The 25,396-nt window shown below is 36.4% G+C and overlaps 3 protein-coding genes across 3 annotated transcripts; all 3 read left to right on the plus strand.

Annotated features, from left to right (window-relative positions):
• Window positions 1–791: 791 nt before the first annotated feature.
• Window positions 792–5,860, plus strand: rnf25 (ring finger protein 25). The gene is made up of 10 exons (XM_084133561.1): window positions 792–861; window positions 1,284–1,355; window positions 1,462–1,558; window positions 1,681–1,748; window positions 1,845–1,914; window positions 2,406–2,477; window positions 2,585–2,731; window positions 3,328–3,417; window positions 3,724–3,861; window positions 4,983–5,860. The coding sequence occupies exons 1-10, from the start codon at window positions 815–817 to the stop codon at window positions 5,754–5,756; spliced, it is 1,575 nt and encodes a 524-aa protein (XP_083989687.1). The 5' UTR covers window positions 792–814; the 3' UTR covers window positions 5,757–5,860.
• A 432-nt stretch (window positions 5,861–6,292) lies between these two features.
• kat8 (K(lysine) acetyltransferase 8) lies at window positions 6,293–13,529 on the plus strand. The gene is made up of 11 exons (XM_084133789.1): window positions 6,293–6,667; window positions 8,402–8,476; window positions 8,590–8,768; window positions 10,196–10,249; window positions 10,382–10,546; window positions 11,945–12,034; window positions 12,242–12,382; window positions 12,499–12,592; window positions 12,701–12,851; window positions 13,042–13,196; window positions 13,309–13,529. Exons 1-11 carry the CDS (start codon window positions 6,328–6,330, stop codon window positions 13,371–13,373), a joined length of 1,509 nt encoding a protein of 502 aa, XP_083989915.1. The 5' UTR covers window positions 6,293–6,327; the 3' UTR covers window positions 13,374–13,529.
• A 983-nt stretch (window positions 13,530–14,512) lies between these two features.
• Window positions 14,513–19,868, plus strand: LOC311097904 (prostasin). Its single transcript, XM_084137890.1, has 6 exons — window positions 14,513–14,653; window positions 15,252–15,275; window positions 16,201–16,366; window positions 16,444–16,715; window positions 18,751–18,917; window positions 18,986–19,868. The coding sequence occupies exons 3-6, from the start codon at window positions 16,287–16,289 to the stop codon at window positions 19,232–19,234; spliced, it is 768 nt and encodes a 255-aa protein (XP_083994016.1). The 5' UTR covers window positions 14,513–14,653; window positions 15,252–15,275; window positions 16,201–16,286; the 3' UTR covers window positions 19,235–19,868.
• The last annotated feature ends 5,528 nt before the right edge of the window (window positions 19,869–25,396 follow it).

Genomic DNA, 25,396 nt, shown 5'->3' on the forward strand with positions numbered 1-25,396 from the left:
ATTTTATTTACAATATACAAAATGTATTAATATGTTAAATGTCATCAGAATACAAATGAGAAAAGTTAAAGAGCTGAAAACTAAAAACAAAACTTAGTAAAAATAAAAAAAGATAGAGAAAAATAACTTGAGGGGTAAGATATTAATCTATACATCAGTTACAATTAAAGTCCTTACAAACTGAAGACGTTCTACTTGCTTGCTTATTAACCGAAGATGTAATCATATTAAGATACATTTTAAACATTTTAAAAAAAATCTTGTTGGTAAACTTAGATTTATGGATGTAAAATTTACAAAGAAAAGAAATTAAAATTAATAACAAAGCAAGCATTATTTTTAGTAGGGTCAGAATCAAAATATCCAAAGATAATGTCTATAGAAGTTGTGGACATATCTTGCTGGATATTACCTTTAATAAATGTATCAGTATTTATTTTCCCAAAGTTGTTCAGTATAGAGACATGACCCAAATAAATGATAGATAGTGTATGTGTGAACTTGAGCATCGTGTATCAATATCAGCTTTATATTTAGTCATGAAATGTTTGACAGGGAAAAATATATTTATTATTTTGAAAGACTTTGACCTTATTAGTGAGAAAGTATTTTTGTTGCAAGGACTAAATCTTTTTATTTTATTTTTTTATATTTTATATCTTATTTTTTTTAATAAATAATTCCAGTAAAAGATTGCATGAGATACAGAAAAATAATAGTTCCAAGAAAAAGGGATCTAACAACTGAATCATAAACTCCTGCCTCCTAGAAATTCCCACATCTGTTTGTCAGTCGGCTCTGTGTCAGCTGACCGATGTCGTGGAGTGGTGACGTCACCGCCAACATGGCTGCCGAGAGCGAGTGAGTATTATTTTGCTGGAAAATACTGACAGAAACGTGTATTAATTACTAATTACTATATAAATCCAGAGCTGATTGACATATGAACTAAATTCCTTATCTGGAAGACTTGCAGTGCATACTTGTTAACGGTACAAGAGAGCTGCCATAGGTGACTAAGTACATTCCGTGATTTGTGATAACATAACAATTTAATGATAGCCTAATACAGAAAACTACAAAATACAGAACTAACTATGAATCCATAGATAAGTTGTTCGGATTTAACCGGTGTAGTCATGGCATTGCAATTGTCAGTATCTAAGTAAACAAATGGCCAAGTGTTTTACTGTGTGCCTTTGACCCAGCGTCTCTGGTTATCTGATGTGTCATACTCATGTTAATGTTACATTAAAGCAGTTCACATCTGTTTTTCACCACAGTGTCCTGTCTGAAATTGAAGTGCTGCAGTCCATCTACTTGGATGAGCTCAGTGTTACTCAGAGAGATGAGGGGTAAATGTTTTATAATTTATTGCTCTTTTAGTTTTTCATAAATGTCCTGAGATAATAATATAGTTAACCTGAACCGAAATAAAGATGTCAAATGTGTCTCAATTAGAGGGTGTACAGTCAGTTTGGTACTCTATCCCTCCACTGCGGAGGACTGTCTCTCTCAGTTTGTCCGGCTTACACTGACAATGGATCTGAACTCTCAGGTTTGTTGGTTAAATTGCTACAATATTTGACTAAAGTAATGGATCTAACATGTTTTGTATTTAATTGACACTCCTTTATAGCAACTTACTTTCTGTTGGTGTATTTTTTTATTCATTTTCAGTATCCATATTCATCCCCTTGCATCTCTATTCACAATCCACGTGGACTCTCGGATGATAAATTGCTCAGGTGATTGATTATAATTAGATATTAGGTTTAAACTTGAGAATGTCCTGTTTCACTTCTTACTCTTTCCAGTGTTTTCACATGCTGCTCTTTTGTCAGTTTACAGAGCAGTTTGCAGAAGGAGGCAGAGTCATGTATGGGGACACCTGTACTGTATCAGCTCATAGAGGTTAGATTCCTTATTCGGTCCATAACTACACTAACTTTCGAATGTTTGGGGTCAATACGTTTTTTTAAATAAGGAATTTACACTTTTATTCAGCTGCATGTCAGATGCATTAATTTGATCAAAAGTAACAGTAACAAGACATTATTAGTGTTACAAAAATCTATTTCAAATAAATGCTGTTCTTTTGAACTTCATCAAAGAATCCTGATTTTTTTTTCCACTGATTCCACAACAATATTAAGCAGCACAACTGTTTTCAACATTGATAATAATAATAATAAATGTTTCTTGAGCAGCAAAACAGCACATTAGAATAATTTCTGAAGGATCTTGTGACACTGAAGACTGAAGTAATTTAGCTTTGCCACCACAGGAATAAATGGCATTTTACATTTTTTTTATTTTTTTTAAATGCTTCAACCTCAAATGGTAGTGTACATTCCTTTTACCTTGTGTTTGTCTCAAACGATTTCTCTATTTTATCCTCACAGAGAGCTAAAGAGATACTGACTGAGAGCAATATTCCCCATGGAAACTGTGTCATCTGTCTGTACGGCTTTAAGGTGGGGTATTTTAATTGTGAGAGTACCATAAAAATATGCACATAATGTGCAGTGTGGCCTGTTTGTAAAATTGAACTTGTTCCTCCTCTGTTTTGTCCTAACCATAGGAAGGGGAAGTGTTCACTAAGACCAGCTGCTATCATTATTTCCACTCGCACTGCCTTGGCCGCTACATCACTCACTCTGAGATGGAGCTGCAGGACCGTGAGAGGGAGCTGGAGGAGGATAAAACTAGAGACCAGACGGAAAAAGAGGTGGGGCTGTTCATCATAGCAGAGCATACTTACAGTCTCCTTATCTTGTATCCACCTTGTTTTTCAACATGGAAGTAAGGTGTTTTCTGTGACTGTGCAAGACTTCTGATTTATTAGCCGCTATAGAGAAATAATGAGAAGAATATATCAAAGTGCAGTAAACCATAAATCTGTTTGCGCTACAAACCAGAGTGCTTATAATCAAGACACTACATTAAAATAATATGGTAAGACATACAGTTTGCAATATCAAACAGCATAACAAGCTGTTTTGTACAGCTAAAAATAACTGGAAGCCAGACACATTAAAATTACAAATGGCCGCGCCCTCTCTTACCTGAAAAATATGGTGGATACTTTAATATAGTTTCTGTACTGTTTTGCCTTAGAGCAAAATGCTACATAATACAATGGTAAATATGTAGCATTTTGCTCTAATACATCCCAGTCAAAGATTTTGTGTATTATGTAATTATTATATAATCTGCTTCAACATTTCTTTGAATATAATAGCTAACTGCAAAACATAAATGTGCAGTGAGGTATGCTGTAAGCAAAAGGCATTTTTGATATAAACGAGCTTCTTTAATTAACAGGAGTTGGCTGTTGTTTGCCCTGTGTGTCGAGAGCCTGTGACCTACGATTTGGATGCCCTTCTTTCCTCCCCTGCTCCAATTTTCACTCAGGTAAGACATACAAGCACAGTGTATCATTCTCTGTGGACACGGTTTTAGCAGTTGGGTCAAGCTAAACTGGCCTGGGCATGACGTTTATCATTGTTAGAAATGTCAAGTGGACAAAGTCACTCTTGTGTTCAGTGCCAAGCAGTAGATTTTTTTAAACAGTGCATCATTGTCCCATGTGCAGTCCCTCTTGTTGTTGCTAACTATGCCAGGATGTCTAGTTTGAAAGCTCAACACCCTAATGTATGCTCACTGGTCACATGCTGTGGATACACATGAACATTGTGTTTATTATTGCTTCACTCACAGCAGGAGGATGTGGTCATCGATGGGGAATTTAGAACGAAATGGGCAGCGCTCCAGAAGATTCTGGAACGGCAGAAGGAAAAGGGTGGAGTTATTGACCCAGAAGAAGAGTCTAATAGGTTCCTAATTCACATTAATGAGGTAAATCCTGGATGGAACATTCCGATTTGACATGTTCGGCCGCATACACAATGCAAAGTTTTGGGAGTCACAACTGCATTAAAAATAAAACAATATATAATAATAAAAATCATTTATAATAAAATAATATATTATATTAAAGGGGTTGTTGATCATGATTTCACTTTTCTAACTTTAGCTAGTGCTTAATGTTGCTGTTTGAGCATAAACAACATCTGCAAAGTTCCAACGCTCAAAGTTCAAAGCAAAGGAAGATAATTGCTTTTAAAGAAATCGTTTTTTAAGGACTACAACAAACGACTGGTAGGGACTACACAAGCTTCCTCCCGGGTTAGTGACATCATTAGGGAACACGCAGTCCATGTTGAGAAGAGGAGAGTTGTTGTAGTAGAGCACATTTGGGAGTCCGTCTTTCCACATGCAATACAGTACGTAACACAAAATGCAATAGCATGTCACTCTGTATGCATCTTACAACAGTTCCCACACAAGCGATTTTATAGATTATCATGACAGAATATGCTAATCAAAGACTTGAAGATAGTTAACTCCACATCAGCAACATAAATTAATCAACTAACCATTCAGAAACATCCTGTTGCTTCTACATGTTGTCACTTCTTCTTGAGTCTCTCCATCATTGTCCGACTCCAGTTTAAACATTAAAGGGAGAACAGTTTCTGACATTTTAGTGCTTGTCTGCGTGAGGTAATCGGAGCTGCTAACACACACACACACACACACACACACACACACACACACACGCGTTTTTACTGACCCTCAAAAAGGGACAATTTTAACATGTTGTAAAAAATTATCTGTGGGGTATTTTGAGCTAAAACTTCACATATACACTCTGGGGACAACAGAGACTTATTTTACAAATTGTAAAATGGGGCATAATACCACCCCTTTAAAAAAAATGTATACATGCTTTTATATATTATTTAGTAAATGTTATGTACTTATTTATAATAGAAATTATGTATATATCATTTTTAATTCCAAAGTTACTAAATTATATATATATTCACCCTGAAGAGGAGTGGCAATTTAGGACTTTGAGTTCTCAATGTCAGTATCTGAATGAGTAAATGAATGAGGGTGTTTTTTTTCTTCAGGCTCAAGACTCTCCTGGTACAGGTGCCTCTGGTGCCGAATCTTGTCAGTCACTCCCTTCCTCATCCCCAGATTCCATTGGTGCAACCCAAGCCTCTCAAAGTCATCCCACTATAGGGCAATCACAACGTCTGTGCACTCATGAGAAAAGGCAACAAGGTGACTTCAAGAGAGGTCATAGAGGAAGAGGAGGCAGAAGAGGTGGATCAGGACGTCATGCAATGCCTTCACCTGGGGTGGAACGGTTAGGCAGGGTCACGCAGTCTTCTGATAAGATTAATTATGTCAACTCAGACCCGCCAAACACTACATCACAGGTAGAAAGCACAGCACAAGGACAGGCATTTGAACTCAGTGATAATATAGCACAGCTCAGGAAGCCTTTGATCAATGAAGAAGAAAAATATATTTCACAAGACGAGGTTACTTCAAAAGCTAACTGTGGACAAGATGTGGGCAAACAAAATGTTTGTATTTCAAAAGATGTGGATCAGACATTCTTACAGGATGGACACCCAGAAAGGGAGCATGTGGGTAGAGGATGGAAGCGTGGTAGTCGTGGCTCCGGACGACATTATGGACACTGGCAGGAGAGGAACTTTAAGGGACCCAGTTACTGGGATAATTCTGGGAGTGTCGGTCACCGTGGAGGTGGACATAGAGCCAGAGAGGGAGGGGCTGGGCATCATCACAGAGGGGGTGGAGCTCATAGAGGTGGTGGTAGGGGTTTGCTTCAAAGAGTGGAAAAAGAATTTAGGAAAGAGGGAGTGCTCTGACAATGGGAGAGGGGAGGTACAGGCAGAGGAACAAGCATACCTCCCTGTTTCACCAGCTGTACTATCATCATGTCTGTGTCTATAATAAAATACTCCACAAGCAATGAACTGACCCATGTTTTTCCTTTCTCTTTTGGGTAACTTAAGTCATTGTTGTTAGTGAAAATGAAGGAGTAGACATTGCAGTTAGGAAGGAGTCTAACCACTCAGGAAGTTCAGTGAAGTTTACTATTACTAAAGCAATTGTAATTGTGTCAACAATCCACAAAATTGAAATGTGAAAAAGTTTGTTCTTTCTGTCGCAGGTTGTGATAAAATTAGATATTTATTATAATCATTCTAAACGTCTGCAAAGACTAACTCTCAATCATTAATAAAGCACTGAACAGCCTGTACAGCTCTCATGTAAAATTAGAGAAAACTGTTTATTTTATGTGTCCCACCATGTGTATTTAATGGTCATAATACTTTCAATAGTGGTACACTGTTACTGTTACACAAAGCAGGACTGAAAAAGTGCACTGCGCATGCTCGAGTTATCGCGGTGCGCAATGTTTTCAAATGGACAAAGATGTCTGGCGTAGCAATGTCAATGTCCAGCAATCGTCACCCAAACATGAACAATTCATACGATAACTGCGGCTCAGAAGAGCGAATGGACGTTGAAATAGACGCTGGCCACGCTGGAACCGACAGAGGAAGCTTAGATACGGGAACACGAGCAACATGTTCATCAAACGGCAGCGGCGGGGAAGAGGATGAGGCGGAGGCCGCGGATCGAGAACGAGAAGCCACGGGCTCGAGTACTCCGCACTCCGGGGATGGAATGTCGCACTGCGGCGGCCGAGAGCAAGAGGTGTCGGTGGAAATCGGGGAGACTTATCTGTGTCAGCGTGCGGACAAAACATGGCGTAAGCTAAAATATTCTGTAGCTAAAAGAACTGTATTTCAGAAACACGTAATTTCTAATTATAGTTAAATTCTCCGTTACTGTATCACGTGTGTGTGTGTGTGTGTGTGTGTATATATATATATATATATTAGGGGTGTGCAAAGCAGCCGGTATTTGTATCTGTATTTGTATTTGTTGAGGGGGGAAAAGTATTTGTATTTGTATTTGTATTTGAGTAAAATTCAAAATAGGTGTAAAAATCCATTTTTTTTGCGTTACACTTCTAATTTACGTTATAGTGTAAGTATTCTTTAATTATATCCATTATAATAATGGATATGCAATATTGGTTGATGTTTTTCCTTAAATCCAGCAATGAACATGTAACAAGGAACGTCATTGAAAAGAAAATAACATAACAGCCATTACCAACAACTCTGTCAACAGCCTATTGTCTAAATTACCGAGCTAACAGAGCTACTAGTGTTGTCACGGTACCAAAATTTCAGTATTCGGTACCAATACCAGTGAAAATCCACGGTTCTCGTACCAATTTCGGTACCAAAGCTTAATTTAGATTAAATTTACATATATTAAAGTGTATATCACGGTTACAAAGATGGAAACTGTAGTATTAAAAACACTTTACAATAAGATTCAATTTGTTAGATAACATTAGATAAAATGACCTAACAATAAACAATATTTATATAGGCCTACTGTCACAATTATTCTCCTTGGGGTTCATTTAAAAATACATTTTTAAAATCAAAAGTTAACATTATTTATGTTAACATTATTTAATGCACAATGACTGAAGTGAACAAACATGACCAATCAAGTGTTTTTATTAAATAACATTCACAAACATTAATTAATGTTGTACAAATATATTGTTCCCTCAATGTGTTGATGTTAGATGCGCATTAAGTAATGTTAATGAATGGTATCTTATTGTAGTGTTACCAAATACAGGAGATAAAACGTGTTTTATTTGACTTGGCTGTACTTTTATTTAATCCAAAACTGCATTCATATTTCATTTTAAAAGGGCTTTTTAAACCTGCTAAGAGTTATCCAGCCAAGAATAAGCCTAGAACAGCTTTTCTGATGGACTGATATTGATGACGGCTTTTTATTTCATTTCTCATCTCCATAAATATATCTAAAGCTAATGCAAGGGCTAGAAATCAATTAATTCTTTGCTGATACTTCCTCGTCATCATGAAGAGCGCAGTTCGCACCGCGTCTGTCGTTGCTATGCAACCAACATAGGCGCCTGGAAAAACGAGCGCGCCGTTCGCTTCTATTATTATAAGCGCGCTGTCGCGCGCCTACATTTGAAATCTGCACGCGCAAAAAACGCGCTATGTGAACGACCCCTTATGGCAACGTGACATTAGCCTACTCCAAAATATTTCCGTGTCATTTCCTCCTTTCTTATCAACAAGTGGATTTACAGCCGGAGGAAACGCAGCTTTTTGATATAAAGTTTTTCTTGTTCCCGAATACAAATATTTTTTTAAGTATTTGTTCGAAATAAGTATTCGTAAAAAACACATTATTTGTGCCTTTCCGAATACCGTATTCGGGTTCGGCTCCACCCCTAATATATATATATATAATATCATATATATATGTATGTATGTATATGTTTTTTTTAATATAAAAACATTCTAATTGAGAAATGCGTAATATAAGCATGCACATACTGTTTGTTGGTTTATTTATTTATTTAGTACTTTTCTTTCAGATTCAGCAGAGGTTATTCAGTCCAGGCTGAATGAGCAGGAGGGCAGAGAAGAGTTTTATGTCCACTATGTTGGATGTGAGTGGAATTGCATTCAAATCCCATTCGTGGCTGATCATACACAGATGCTTTACAGGTTTGTGTAGTCCTTACAGATTCACTGAGCAGATGCTCTCTTTTGTCATTTGCAGTCAACAGACGTTTAGATGAATGGGTTGGAAAGGCTCGTTTAGCCCTGACAAAGACTGTGAAAGACGCAGTGAGAAAAAGTGTGGAGGAAGGTGGCGGGGGTGAGCTTGTGGACCAGCCGGAGAGGAAGATCACCCGAAACCAGAAGCGTAAACATGACGAGATCAACCATGTTCAGAAGGTACCTGTAATCACCTTTCTGCAAATCTAAATCACACAGTACTTAATTTGATTGGTGTTTTCCAACTTAACCCATTTAATCCCAAATTTTTCCCAGACACAAAAATATCCAAATCATGTGTCATTAGTATCCCTTTGAAACAATCAGTCATAATTTTTTGAAATTTTCATGGAAAAGTGTGTGAAAAAGTGTGTTTTATGATCGGTCACAATTGTGACCGGTGGGATACTGTGTTGTATCAACCATTGTATTGATTTAATATAGGTCTATTTGACCTATGCAGTGTGTTTGTGTGTGTTTTTGTGCGTGTGTGTGTGTGTGGTTTTTTTTTTTGTGTTTTTTTGTGTCTGTGTGTGTGTGAGTGTGTGTGTGTGGGGAGATCAGACATCAGAGGTGACGTGACCATGTCTGAGTGTGTGTCTGTGTGTGTTTGTGTATGTGTGTTTGTGTGTGTGTGTGTTTCTGTGTGTGTTTCTCTGTGTGTGTCTGTGTGTGTGTGGAGATCAGACATCAGAGAAGACGTGACCATGTGTGTGTGTGTGTGTGTGTGTGTGTGTGTGTGTGTGTGTGGGTGGGTGTGTGTGTTGTGTGTGTTTCTGTGTATGTGTGTGTGTGTGTGTGTGTGTCTGTGTGTGTGTGTGGAGATCAGACATCAGAGGAGACTTGACCGTGTGTGTGTGTGTGTGTCTGTGTGTGTGTCTGTGTGTGTGTGTCTGTGTGTGTGTGTCTGTGTGTCTGTGTGTGTGTGTGTGTGGAGATCAGACGTGACCGTGTGTGTGTGTGTGTGTGTGTGTGTGTGTGTGTGTGTGTATGTAAAATTAGGTAGAAAGTAAGGTAGAACAGTTAGCCTATGTGTATTAGTATGTAGATACAATGGGTTATCCCACCGGTCACTATTGTTGCCGTTGACATGTTTGTGAGTGCTATGACCACATTAAACAAAGTTGAGTAATTGCAAATGCATATATCAATACTAGACACCTTAAACATGATATGTACCAAAAATCTATGTCCTATCTTTATGTTAACATACTTTACCACCCTTTTCTTTGGGAGCTTTCTTGCTGCCATCCTTTTCTCTTGGCGCAAACAGGAAATAAACAGCTCTGGTCATGTGACAATTTACAGTAAACATGTGACACTGCACATATTTCATTGAGACCCTTTATTATTTCAATATCTGCTGGAAATGCATTGATAGATCATTCAGTAACATTTTTATAGCCTTAGAAATGAAACATTTTTTTACGGTCACTATTGTGACCGGTGGGATTAAATGGGTTAAACAGTAAATTATTATATGACTGAGCCATGTTCACCTTAGTTTTAATTGTATTCACATATGAACCATTTAAAAGTCTGAACAAGTCCATATCAGTCCAGTAGCAACATTACTAATTATTTGACCCCGTATTTTTTTCCTCCAGACTTATGCAGAGATGGACCCTACTACGGCTGCCCTGGAGAAAGAGCATGAGGCTGTAAGAAGGGGCAATATTTGCATAATCCTCATTGATAAATAATCTACTTTAATGGTGTTTTCCATCAATATAGCTTTAAATAAATGTCCATCTGTTTTCTCATTTTAATCAAAGTGTCACTTTCATTTTCAGATCACAAAAGTAAAATATGTGGACAAGATCCAGATTGGGAATTTTGAGATTGATGCATGGTACTTTTCTCCATTCCCCGAGGACTATGGAAAACAGCCCAAACTTTGGATCTGTGAATACTGCCTGAAGTATATGAAGTATGAGAAGACTTTCAGATACCACCTGGTCAGTCCATACAATGGTTTTGTTGTTGATTTACATTGTACCATAGGGGGTGCTATACTTCTTGGCTAATGAATTGAAATGCTTGAAAGAGAGTGCTGAAGGCATGATTTATATTTGCAGGCCAACTCAGAGGTTAGGATCACATGGTTCCCCTATGTGTTGGCATAGGATTTTTCCATTGGCTTTTGGATTTTTGCATAAAATAAGCTCTGTGACCAACGAAAGTTTATGATTCTTGCATGTAAAGACAATCTTCACAAATTAACACAAATGTATTGATTTTTTGAGAGTAAATAAAAGCACCAGAAGTAAAAAGAAAAGGTTAAGGCACTGATATATTTCAAGCGAAATTGAAGAATGAACTGATGTGACATAATTTCGCACAAAATTTGGCCAGAACGAGGTTCTTTTGGAGTTCGTTTTGGTAGTTAAAAACTGCTTTCCAGAAAAGTTCGCTACGGCTGGTAAACACCTTTGCACTACCATTAGTACGTGGCAATTACGTAATAGGTAGGTGTGCGCGGAGGAAATCTTTTCTGGTTCATTTGGCCTTTTGCTATGATCAGATGCTTTTCTTATGCTTTATTTAAAAAATGCTTGCTGTTTTCTCAGTTTTGTTGTTTATTTTGTTATTGAGAGGAAAGCATGCATTGCAAAACGCCGCTCTCATCAGTGTGGGCGGCGTCAGATGTTCGCTCACAGTATCTCGCTGCTCACTATTCTGAACTTCGTTTTACCATTAAGCAAAGAACGAAAAAGAACTTCGCCATGAGTATATTGGGGCCTTTAGGCTATAAATAAACTACACCAATCACTAAATTTCCAACAAATCTTTTAATGTTTATGTAAAATCTGAAAGTTTGAGTTAAGATAATTTGCAAGAGTGTGATTATAAACACAATGAGCCTATGAAATTGATCTAGTGTTTAGATACATTTTTGGTGTGATGACGTTTCATGTCCCTGACAACCTCTGTCATCCCATTTAGCCACTTGCTAGCAACCGCTTTTTCAAATAATGAATGGAGTATTACTAAAGTTATTTGTGTCGTAGAAAGAATATAAAGATAAAATATCTTGAGCTTGTGTTATCCACAGATCTTATTAAGACATTTATCCAAAACCCCGTTCAAAAACACCTCGACAATGAGACAATGGAACCAGAAGTGCAAAAATGCTAACTTACTTTTTAGGGCTCATTACTGTAACACACTATTGCACAAGCATTTGTTTTTAGTCAGTGTTGGTCTTTGTTGGTCAGCTAGGTTTAAAAGATTTTTGTTGTGTTTGTTGTCTTTTAGAGCATTTCTAGCTTCACAGGTTAAGGTTTACATTCTTATTAAATTTATGCTTTCTTTTGTTTTCCCGCTCCTTTGTTTCTCAATGGCTCTCGTTTCAGTCACAGTGTCAGTGGCGCCAGCCTCCAGGCAAAGAGATATATCGCAGAAACAATATCTCAGTATACGAAGTTGATGGGAAGGACCATAAGGTGAGCCAAATGAATGACACCTACCACTTACATTTAACATGAAACGGAGAAACAAATAATTTCATGATGAATAGATTTCAGACCTGGAGAAGACTATGTAAACCTAAAATGATTTATTACATTACTAATGCATGTGATTTTGTGCATGTCCATGTGCAGTTGAATTTTCCACAGTTTCTGTTGTTCTCACTGTCCTTCTCGCTGTAGATCTACTGTCAGAATCTGTGTCTCCTGGCAAAGCTGTTTTTGGATCATAAAACACTTTACTTTGACGTGGAGCCGTTCATCTTCTACATCCTCACTGAAGTCAACAAACAGGGAGCACATATTGTGGGTTACTTCTCTAAGGTAAAGTGTTTCTACTGTTTGTTTTTGACATTGAATGTCAGTTGTATTTATGCAGTGTAGCTGTTAATTTGTATCTTATTTAACACGCTTTATCGATGCATGTTTTTCATGAGCAGGAGAAAGAGTCTCCAGATGGGAACAATGTTGCTTGTATTCTCACTCTTCCTCCATACCAGCGAAGAGGATATGGAAAATTTCTAATCGCATTTAGTAAGTTTCACCCCTGATTCACCTTTCACCAATTGTTCGCCTCTGATATAAGCACTTTTATAGATGAATAATTGTTATTTTTGTTCTTTGTGTCATAATTCTTCTCAGGTTATGAGCTATCGAAGCTGGAGAGTACAGTGGGGTCTCCAGAGAAACCTCTGTCAGACTTGGGGAAGTTGAGTTATAGGAGTTACTGGTCATGGGTACTACTAGAGATTCTGCGAGACTTCAGAGGGACTCTGTCCATCAAAGACCTCAGGTACACGTCCAGTCCCAAATACAAGTACAAACCTGCATGAAGAAAAAAAAAAATACATGAGGTCATATGCACGTTTGTATACATGTACAATTCAGACAAACATTTTTAAAAAGGAAAATACTGCAAGATAAATTGGCCGCTAATGCTTTGATGAAGAGCACTAACTAACGCATACTGTCTGTACCCATAGTCAGATGACAAGTATCACTCAGAGTGACATCATCAGCACATTACAGTCTCTAAACATGGTCAAGTACTGGAAAGGTCAGCATGTCATCTGTGTCACACCCAAACTTGTAGAGGAACATCTCAAAAGTGCCCAGTACAAGAAACCCCCAATAACAGGTAACGGATCTGAAAAATGCGCAAATGTGCTTCTTATGCTAGCTTTATGTATGTGATGTTGTGTATTTACGAGTTTAAACCATTAAACATTTTACATTTTGTGTTTTTACAGTGGACACACATTGTTTGAAATGGGCACCTCCTAAACACAAGCAGGCCAAGTTCTCTAAAAAATGAGGAGAGTGAGACTGTCCCTTCATCCCAGATGTTTTTCACAGCTAACCTTAAATGTCACGTAGAAATACTCTCTCCAAGAGGGAAAGGTCTAAGATTGTACATTGGCATTGTATTGAGTCTGTTATTTTTTTTTAAATAAATGAATAGTAATATTCATGTCATTGTTTTTGAAGGTTCTTTATTTCAAGTCAACATTTTATTGCATCAGTGTGGTACTTAAGATCATTTATGTTCTGTGAGGTGGTTTAATATTTATACCAGACTCCCCTTCATGTTCAAATGGCAAAAGCACTTTGAAGAAAAAAGTTTGTGAGGTCAAGCAACATTATGTTGAATTATTCATTAGACAGTATAGAATTACCTATTGCACATGCAGCACCTGTCTGGCTTTTAGGTGAAAGTTGATACCTATATGCACTGTGTGTATGTATATATTTATATGTATATGTGTGTGTGTATATGTATATGTTATATATATATATATATATATAAAGATAAAGAGGGTCGAATGACTTGTGTAGAAGAATGGCCCTTCAGCGTAAGGAACAATACCTGCTAACTATAAATCTTTAAGGGATTTTTATACCACTGATATAGTTAATAGCCAACTATATTCTATTCTTTTGAAATATTAATTATTTGATGAAGCATTTTTGTTTTACTAAAGTTCTAAAATAGTAGCTGTGGGTAAAGAGTGGCAGATATTTAAAGGTAACCGTGGTGTTTTTAGCAGAAATTATCATGTTTATAACCATGGTTTTAGGCCTATATAAAAACTATATTCTACGAATATAGTGGACAACAGTAAACTAGTTATTACTGTTTTACTAAAAATACCAGTTTTTTAATAGTGATTACGAACCTTGCATGTAAATGCAGAAAATAACGTTACAAATAATGTTCGAAAATGTTTTCATGAAAAAAAATCTCTGTATTTAAATTTTCTGAATATTAAACTTTGTATGGCTTCTTTTCAAATAATATGCAGCAAAGTTCGAATTTATGGTACTTAAAATGGGTATATCGCTGTAATCAATAGCGCCTAGGGAACAAATTATTATTGTGTGGCTTGAGAAAAGATAAAAGTAAATTGAACTGAAAGTCTGCGTTTTTTCCGAAACTAATTAAACTTTATCCAACTGTTCAACACGAACGACAGGAATTCTGCTCTCCTCCACTGTGTGAATCTTCTTTATGGCGAGAACAACGGGCTCATTATTTGGGAGGAGATTGAGAGCGCGCGTTGTGATTGGATGCTGGCAGCAGGTAGAAACGCACAGGTACATTCATACATTCTCTGGCAAATAGACATTTCTGCGTTTTCGCTCGGTTATCCTTTCTTCCATGTCGATTACATCGAAATCTTTGTTCTCAAATGTCATTCAAATTATTGTTTGAAGATACGAATATGTACCGTATTCAAAACGAGGCATCACAAATCTGTAGCTTGTCGCGATTAGAGTCTTCGTGTGTTCGGGTTTAAAGCGTTTTTTTTTTTTTTTTTGCCCGAAAAATAAAAGTGTTCATTGACTTTTTTTTGTTGTTCGCGCGCTTTATCCGACTTTGGGATATCCCCTTTGGGTAGGCTATAGGACATTTGACGTTACAAGTAAGTTTTTTGGACTCAACTATTGACAACAATGTTGATTGTTTTTTGTTGAATTTATAGCCCAAGGGCAAATTATTATAGTTTAATCTTTAAAACACGCATTATTTATAGACACTCCGCCAACTCAACAGAATGACTGACTCGTGCCTGCAGCTGCTCTTTGTCTTGATGGTAACAGGTAGGCTAAGTCTTGTTAAGGTGTAGTAATGGTCTTATTCAGTGCATTCATTAAATTCATTATTTGTCTTTCTGTGTCCTACAAAATACAGGACTGTCAACGTGTGTGGCACAAGGTAATTATTTTTCAGTTTATGGGTCAGTGACAGTGTGTCTGAGATAAGAGAGAAATCTATAAAAATCATGTAATCTTTGTAGTCATGTTTTGTTTTGTTTTGTTTTCATACGAATTGAAATGTTTATAATGATTTTTTTTTTTTTTTTTTAAGATATGAAGAAAATGATCTGAATGTAGTAATAAAATACTTGTTCAACTTAAAAACCAAAATTAAGGCTACCCCATTTGATTTGAACAAAGCATAACTTTCTAGTAAAAGGCCAAAATATTTGATATTATAAATGAGATCTTGTGGGTCTATGGGCCTTAAGTTCTTGTTGTACTATTTTCTTGTCACATGATCACAAAAGTGTCCTTCCTACTATCTATTTTTCTTTTAATAGTAATTTAAAACAAATTGATTTGTTGCTTATTTTTAAATTTAAATTATTTAAATTAATAAAAGATGCTAAACAACATTTCTTTTTAATTTACATTATGCATTTGACAGATGTTTTATCCAAAATGACTTGCATTGCATTTAAAGAACACAACTTAGGAATGAAACCCATGACCTGTAGCTTTCTAGAACCATGCTCTACTGTTTCAGCTTAGACAGTAGACATTTTTTACTTTAAGCCTCACATTACATATCACAATGACTTTGGATTCAGAAATAAATTTTTATGCATTTTTGAATAGCTTAATAGATCATTCTTACAACGTTCTCCTCCCTCTCTTTAAGTTTGTAACCTTACCCACAACAGCTTTTACTCATGTCTCATGTCTCATGCCTCATGCCTCATGCCCCTGTTTGTGTTGCTCCTTCCTTATTAGTGAGAAGATGTAATGATACTCTAGGGGAGTTGTAGGGCAGGTGTGATCTGGTAAGAAACCCTCCACTGTGTATGTACACTTAATCTCCTCTGACCTGTTCACGTAAGTGTGCGGCAGGCCTCCGCTAGGTAAACGCATTGTGGGAGGAGTTGAAGCATCAGCAGGGGCGTGGCCATGGCAAGTGGACATTCAGATGGGAGCCAACGGTCATGTTTGCGGTGGATCCATAATTGCAAAAAATTGGGTCCTCTCTGCTGCACACTGCTTTCCTAAGTAAGTATTATTATCATATTATCAATGCCTGTGTTGATTATAGAGAAGTTAATGTTCTCTGTATCTCCTACCCTCAGCCCCTCAGAAGTGTCTTCATATCGCCTGTACATGGGACGCCATCTGCTTAATGGCTATAACCAGTTTGAGATGGTCAGTCAGGTGCAGCGGGTGGTTGTTCCAGAAGGATACTCAAGCCCTCAGGAGGGCAGAGATGTAGCCTTAGTGCAGCTGCGCTCTCCGGTCACCTGGTCAGACAGGATTCAGCCTGTGTGTCTGCCATACGCTGGCTTCCAGTTCAGCAGTGGAACCTTATGCTACGTTACGGGCTGGGGACACAGTCAAGAGGGCGGTAAGTGCGTCAACAAGAAAATAAGGGGTAACCACAGCAAATAACAGAGATTTTACTCTTTAAACATGTGGCAAAGGTTTTCTGGATGTGATGTTTCCTTGGGAGGGACAGCTGGATTTCTTACCATTTCAGTAGTGGTAGTTACAGTGGACAAGGTGAAGTCAGAAGAAGCAATCATGGACATTTAAATAATGGCTTAATTGTGAAAATATGCAGCAGGATTGAGTTAGCCAAGAAATGTGAGTGGTAAAGGAGGAGGAAAAGTGGATGGATTTACTTAATGCTGAACTGTCAAATTGACCAACAAACTTCTTAACAGATTTGTAAGAATTGAGAAATTAGAAAATGCCGGACAATCTGGTTGAAGAGCGACCAGACCCTAAGAGGACAAAGGACCTCCCTGGAAATTAACATTTGAACTCCCCCTCGTGCACTATCGAGACGAAAGTCTCACCTCCGAGTCATCCTAATCTACATTTCATTCCCTCATCCCTCACCCCCTCTCTCTCATGCTCAGATCACCTGAATTCACCCAAGAAAATATTTAGTTTAATGTGAATGATTATCATCGAGTATTTTACATTTTGGTATCATTTGAAATGTCTCAGTGCGACTGGTACAAATGTCTCATTTCCAAATAAGTAAAACAAAAGGTAATAAGGTTTTTAAGAGTTTAGGGATAACTGGCACACAAAGGAAGGTGGTCTCCTGGCAAATAATAATAATAATAATTCATTACATTTATATAGCGCTTTTTCTAGGCACTCAAAGCGCTTTACATAGAAGGGGGAATCTCCTCAACCACCACCAATGTGCAGCATCCACTTGGATGATGCGACGGCAGCCATATTGCGCCAGAACGCCCACCACACACCAGCTTACTGGTGGAGAGGAGACAGAGTGATGAAGCCAATCAGTATGACAAATGGTCTTACACCCCCAAAAGGTGTAACCTCTGAATGCAAATTTCCATTGTTAGAAGATGTTTCCAAGTGAAAGAGGTTCTGTCTATATAATGGAATGCAACGAGAAGATCGGGCCTTTTTGTAACTCAAGTTGAGTTTTGTAACTCAACTCAATTTAAGAGTAAACTCTTAGCATCATGTATCTTAATGTTGGGTCGGGGCCTTTCTGTATTTCAGATTAGCCCGTGAGGCTGAGAGTAAGACTCTCAGCTTCATGTATAATGTTGGGTTCGCATCTCTTCTCTTTATTCCAGAGCATTTGATGTTTTGTATCGATTATCTTTGAATTGATTATGAAATTGGCATGATACATTTACCTGACATAATAAATTGTTACATTTGATTATTCTAACTGACTTTGACATTATATTCATTAAAGAGTTAAAAGGAATAGTCAAACATTCGCTCACATTTAATGATGCACAGATATCATTAAAACCTTTTCATTTATGGAGTCAGATGAAATAACGAGAGAATACATATTCAAATGTATTGCATTTAATCAAAAAATACTTTGCCTTGAGAAAAGACAGTAACACGTAGAGACCTTCCGCGTTGGTCGGATGCCGGATTTGGGCCGATCGAGCGCGAGCCTACAGATTCTTAATATAACTTTTTTTCACAACACATCAGTGTTGACACTTTGCGGGCATGTTCATGACCCTAAATGAGAAAGTCACAACATTTCAAGACGTTTAACCAGAATTTCTGACAGCCTTAAATGGAATGAAATTGACCCGCAACATATAAGATTTACGTTTTTTTTCATTGTCCTGCAATGTGAAAAACAAAGTTTCCCTATGTCTTTTATCAAGCATTCATGCAAAGTAGCCATTGCTTCTGCTGTATAAAAAGATCAAAATGATTTGACACGGTGACGGAAATGATAGATGAGAGATAAGACTGCTTTGTGTCAGTAACAAATTTATGTGTGATATAGCTGCCTGACAAAAAATGTCTGGACAAAGCATTATAGATATTACACTTCCATTCCCATTGCATGTTATGTCAATTTAATAATAATAACGTCCATTTTGTAAATTGCTTTCCCTGTCTTTCCTTTCAAATAGTCTCCCTCACTGGAGTTGGGGCGCTACGGGAAGTGGAAGTGCCCATTATCGACCAGTCTTCCTGCCAATCAATGTATCAGATTTTGTCATCTGATTTAGTAACAGTTGACGTCCTATCAGACATGATCTGTGCTGGATATATGGAGGGAGGCAAGGATTCCTGTCAGGTATGTTACTACTATTTGCTGGCGCACTGACATCCTACCATGTAAATAACATAATTTTTCTTTTTCAGGGGGACTCTGGAGGGCCTCTGGTTTGTCCTGTTGGCAATGGGACATGGATTCAGGCAGGAGTTGTGAGTTTTGGACTTGGGTGTGCTCAGAAGAACCGACCAGGTATCTACTCCAGGGTCTCAAGCTTTGCGAGCCTCATCCGCACCACAGTTCCAGAAGCTCCCTTTTTTGGTCATGCCTGGAGGAGTGAAAGTCAAACAACTCTGGTTCTAGGCCTCTCTATTGCGTTAGTAGTCTTTTGGAGATAGTAGATTCCTTAAGTAGATGCAATGTACAAGTTAAACACAGTCTTACATTTTTTAAACACCACCAATTTTGTCTGTGGGGCATTGATTTGCCATGTTTTTGAATGCTGTTGTGGTGCAAAAATGTAATCAATGCAAAGCTTCAGAGGTGTTGCAGATTATTTTTAATAATGTATGTAACATGTTAATATGACAGAGTGATCTGGCCATCTTATTCTGCCTAAGCACAGATATAGTTGTTATATGTTGTTATTATGTATTAGATATATTTTATGCAATTGCAGTAATGTCACCAAGATCCCAAAACATTTTAAAATGCCAATATCCTAGTTTATAGGATAAATTCAGAATGATTTTGTATTTCTTGTTCTGAATATTTTTAATGAAAAATCAAATTGATTTGACTGCATAAGGCATATTATTGCACATTACAAATACTGCTTTCACTCATTCATTCTATACCAGTGTTGTAACAACTTTTATAATTTTGGAATTTATATTAAATTAGTATGTCACCTGTGTTTTCTCTTTTGCTTGTGTTTTTTTTATTTTTTTTATATGCACTTATAGTCATTGCAAAGCGATTTGATCTTGATTTTTTTCATACATTATACACTTTTAAAGAGATAGTTCACCCAAAAATGTTGTCATGTATTCATCCTCATGTTGTTCCAAACCTGTATGAGTTTCTTTCTTCTGTTGAACGCAAAAGAAGATATTTTGAAGAATGTTGGTAACCAGACAGTTTGACGGCACGCATTAACCTCCATAGTGTTTGGGTGCCGTCAACTGTCTGGTTACCAACATTCTTCAAAATATCTTTTGTATTCAAGGGTTAATTATTTTTTCATGCTCCATTCGGACAGGCATAGAATTATAGGTTGTGATATAGGAATTAGAGATGTTTCAGATCATGCAGGAGTTTATTTGAGACTCCATTTGGATGTTCACCCCAAGAACACCGTCTGGAGATTGAACACTAGCCTTTTAAATGATCCTCATTGTATAGAGTATATTAAAAAAGAAATTAAAGAGTACATTGAATTTAATAATAATGAGGAAATGTCATCAAGTGTTCTATGGGACGCTGCTAAGGCAGTGTTAAGAGGAAAGCTGTTAAAGTGGCCCTCAAGGGGAAAAAAAGAAAAACAGAAGATATTGACTGATTTATCAAACTCACTAAAAGCACTGGAACAAAAACATTATTGAATTAAATAAACCTCAAATCTTAGAAGAAATAAAAGTAAGAAAACAACAAATAAATAAGATACTTGATAAACAAGTAGAGATCAAACTTAAATATATCAAACAGAAGTATTATGAAAATGGACCCAGAGCTAAGAAAATGTTAGCATGGAAACTCCGTAAACAGCAAACTGAAAGGTCAGTTTTAGACAAATTAGAAATCCAGAAACCAATGTAACGTGCAATAAAACAGAAGATATATTAAGGTAGTTTGAAATCTACTATAAAAAATTATATTCTCAACCAGAAGCAGCGGACCCTTCCATTATTGAACATTTTTTGGAATCTCTAGACTTACCATCAGTAGGACTTACACAAAACAAACTGGTAACACAAGAAATTACAGAAGCTGAAATTGATAAGGCCATATCAAATTTAAAGACAAATAAAGTACCAGGGGGGGATGGGTATCCAGCAGAGTGGTAAAAAAAATATAAGGAATTATTAAAACCTATGCTGTTAAAATGTTTTAATCATGTTCTTAAGGGGGGAGAGACGCCAATATCCTGGAAGCAAGCTATTATATCAGTAATACCAAAAGATGGAAAAGATTAGATGGAATGTGGGTCATATAGACCTATTTCGGTTTTGAATATAGATTACAGACTATATGCTTCGATAATTGCAAAAAGACTAGAAAATATAATTCCTGAGTTGATTGATACCGACCAAACAGGATTTGTGAAAAACAGGCAGACACAAGATAATGTGAGACGGGCATTATTTTTGATTGATAGCATAAGCAAAAGTAACTAAATCTCTGGTAATTAGCCTCGATGCCGAAAAGGCTTTTGATTCCGTGCGATGGGAGATTTTGTACCTGGTACTGCATCGTTTTGGCTTCAATGAAAAGGTTATAGGATGTCTTAAACCACTATATCATTTACCGACGGCACAGGTTAAAATAAATGGTAGTATTTCAATTACACTGGAACGGGGATGTCGCCAGGGATGCCCTTTAAGTCCCACACTTTTTGCACTATTCATAGAGCCACTTGCTCAAGCAATTAGAGAAGATGTAGAAATACCAGGATTCCAATTTAAAGGAAATGAACATAAAATATGTCTATATGCGGATGATATTCTTAAGACAATCTCTGACCCCGACTCCATTTTACCTAAACTTATGTCATGCCTTGAGCAGTTTGGTTGGTACTCAGGATATAGATTAAATTTAGATAAAACTCAAACCCGCTCTTTTAATTATTCACCACAGGAGAACATACGTAATAAATATAATTTTAAGTGGAAAACTAATATTAAATACTTAGGAGTTATCATTCCAAAGAATATGACAAAAATTTACACTATAAATTATGAACCCATAACTAAAGAGCTAAAAGCAGATGTGGACAGATGGATGCCCTTACCCCTTGGTTTATATAATCGAATTGAAAGTATAAGAATGAACGTTTTACCACGATTACTGTTTCTATTCCAATCGCTGCCTGTAGAGATTCGAAAAAACAGTTTAATGACTGGAACCGAATGATCTCTAGATTCATATGGAAAAATCAGAAACCTAGGGTCAGACTTAAAACACTACAATTATCAAAGGAGAGAAGAGGACTGTCTCTTCCCTGTTTGGAAGATTACTACAAAGCGGCACAACTGAAATTTCTAGTTTGTTGGTGTAATAATGAGTATGAAGCCAGATGGAAAGAATTAGAATTTAGCCAGCTGGGCATTCCCCTCCCCTCCTTATTGGGGGATAAAGCCACTAGGAATAAATACTCTAATGAACTGAGTCATTGGACGATGGTTCCTCTCAATATTTGGTTCAAGGAATGTAAAAATTTTAAGCTCGAGAAACAAGCAAACAAGATTCAAGGTTTAAACAATGGATGTTGAAAGGCATTACATCATATTGTACAATCTCAGCCAACACAGGTTTAAAGAGCTTCCAACATCTTACTGACACCTATATTTTAGAAAAACAAGATTTCTTTAGATATTTACAGCTTAGGAACCATTATAATAAAAATATTAAAAATAACGATAAAATTTAAATGAATATGATCAATATTTTTATTGATGCGTATAAGAGTGGGACTCACAAGAAACTGATATCAAGAATATATTCAAGTATACAATCTTCTAAAAATCACTCTACATTATATGTGAAAGATAAATGGGAGAAGGAAGCGAACATAATTTTATCTGATGAAGAGTGGTTAAACATCTGCAAAACACAGTATACTACCACCAGTTCAGGTCAATGGAGAGAATTCTCGTAGAAGAATATCATAAGATTCTTTATTACTCCCAAAAGAAAATATTTACAGAATGGTAAACCAGAATCTGCATTCTGTTGGAGACAATGTAATACTTCAATGGCAGATTACTTTCACATATTCTGGAAATGTCCAACGATTCAGCCTTTTTGGTTAGAGATAGTCACTGAAATAAAATTTATACTGGGATTCGAGACGGGATCCCATATCCCTGGGATACAGTTTCAGTACTATATATTTAGGAAATATACCAACTAATCTTAATACTCAAGACAAATACCTACTTAATGTATTATTAGTTAAGTCATATATATGATATGGAAAAGCTGACCTTCTCTTTACGATTAAATATGGATAAATTTAGTACTGGTCAAAATGGCTAATGTATAGGAGTAGGGATTGAGCATAAGGAGATATTGTGAGTGTAATGCAAATTATTATAATTTTTCTTTTTGGGTGGGGGGGGGTGGGGGGGGGTGGGGGGGGGGGAGTTCTTTCTCTCTCCTTTCACTCCTTTGAGACTATTGGGAGAGTAACCCCTGATTTGACATTAACAGTTTGTGAACAACATAATTGTATGTTATACCCCTAGTGACCTGTTTGTTCTGTTCTTTTGTGTTTTACTAAAATCCATATAAAACAATAAAAAAAAAAAGTTGAAAAAAAAAATATCTTTTGTGTTCAGCAGAAGAAATAAACTCATGCAGGTTTGGAATTGGAACATCTCAAGGGAGTACAACATTTTTATTTTTGGGTGAACTATCCCTTTAAGACTCACACGGAACTAAAGATGCTTTTAATTTCAAGAAAATACGTTTTTAAGTGGTTTGAAATTGTATGTGGTTACTGTACAATTGACTGTAGTGTGTAAATATTTTGTAAGTCATTCCTGGGATTCTGTAATGTTTCAACGTGGATTTTTGTTTTACAATAAAAAAACAAAAAAAACAAAAAAAAAATTTATAATTCATTTTCTAAATACCCCACATCATTAGGCACATATCAAACTTCCAAAAAACTCATATTTTCCCACCTCAGGCATTAAATAATTATTTTCAGATTTAAACACCTTTTAGTCTCAACCCCCCAACGGACAAAATGGAATTGGTTTAAAAAGGATTTTACACAACTTGCTATAAAACAAACATCTGCTCATGAGTCCCTCATAACAATTTAATAACTACAAATGTAACTTTTCTGATCATTTTCAAATTTTTATGGGACTGAAGTTAAAAATAAACAAACTGTGTGTTTGTGGTCTCTTTATTTTATATTAGGGTGAATAGTGGTAAAGTGGGACAATGGGTAAAGTGGGACAGTTAAGCTTTTTAATTTCTATCTTTACATGTAAATGATTCCATTACTAAAAATCAACACTGAGCTCATCATAAGCAAGTATGTGATAAAAAAATATAGATTCTGTGGCTATGACATCACTTCCGGGGGTGTGGCACACCATATTCAACAACCTTACAGTGAACCGTGATGGTAAAGTAAAATGACATAGCATTCTGAGGTGAATATTGTTAAGCTTATAAAAATTAAAACACTCATGGATCATTTGTAATTGTTATATATTTTGTTATAGGATGTAATGGTGAATCAGAATTTGTAAAAATCACATTCATATGAATCTTTTTTTGTTGTTTTTTATGTGATTTTGATACTGTCCCAGTTTGCCAATAGCATATTGTTAAACTGGGACAGGGTATTACTGGCAAACTGGGACAGCCATTTAAGTCATTCTAATGGGGGAATTGAGTTCCCTTTTTGTATGCCCCTCATAAATTTAGTTAGCTAGCTACATATTTCAACAAAGATTGTAAACTGATTTTAAAAAACAATGCCAATTCCCCAAAAAAAACAACAACAAAAAAAAAACAAGAAAGATGGAGGATGCAAGCTTGTTTGGCTGGGACATTTGCAATATTTGCAAAAAACAACTTAGCCTGCGTGGAACAAAATTAGCCTATAAGAAGAAATGTTTATGAAGATTTCTATTTTTTAAATTTATAAGAAATAAACTAAACCCAATACAAAATATTGTGGACAGGTGAGGGAGGGAGGGGTGGAAATAATCTGCTGTACTTGCACCCCTCCTTAAAAAAAAGTGATTTTTATTATTTTTCTTGTTGTTGTTTATATTGTTATTGTGTATTTAATTCATTGGGCCTACATTTGAGTAACAATTTAATGTGTTTGAAGTGTCCCAGTTTGCCAATAAAGGTGTCCCAGTTTGACAGTAGCACCTGGAAAAATGTGGTTTGGGGTCAGTGTGTGTTTGAGGAAGAGTCATCCATCCTGTGTTTAATGTTTCTTTCTTTTTTATTCTGTATAGTAGAGTAGAGCTCTTAAGCTATTTAGAATAGTATCATATGAGGGGCTAAGACATTTGGATCATAATAAAACATTATGCAGAAGGTAAATTATCAGAAAGTGTCCCACTTTACCAGTATTCACCCTTTATTAATTTTGATGTTTAACTAAAACCACAATTGTATTGTGTTAATCCTTAACATGTCAGATGGTTATCAGCAAGAAATGCTTTCCTTTTTAATTGTCTTACCTATTTTTTCGCCCAAAAAATATTAATGTGACATGGTTGAGAATACAGTGACGGCTGAAAACTGTAACTGGTGCCATTTCTGACATAGGATGCAAGTAGACACATTACATCAAATATTCT

Source organism: Abramis brama (assembly GCF_963993115.1).
Source record: "Abramis brama genome assembly, chromosome: 1".
Lineage (NCBI taxonomy): Eukaryota > Metazoa > Chordata > Actinopteri > Cypriniformes > Leuciscidae > Abramis > Abramis brama.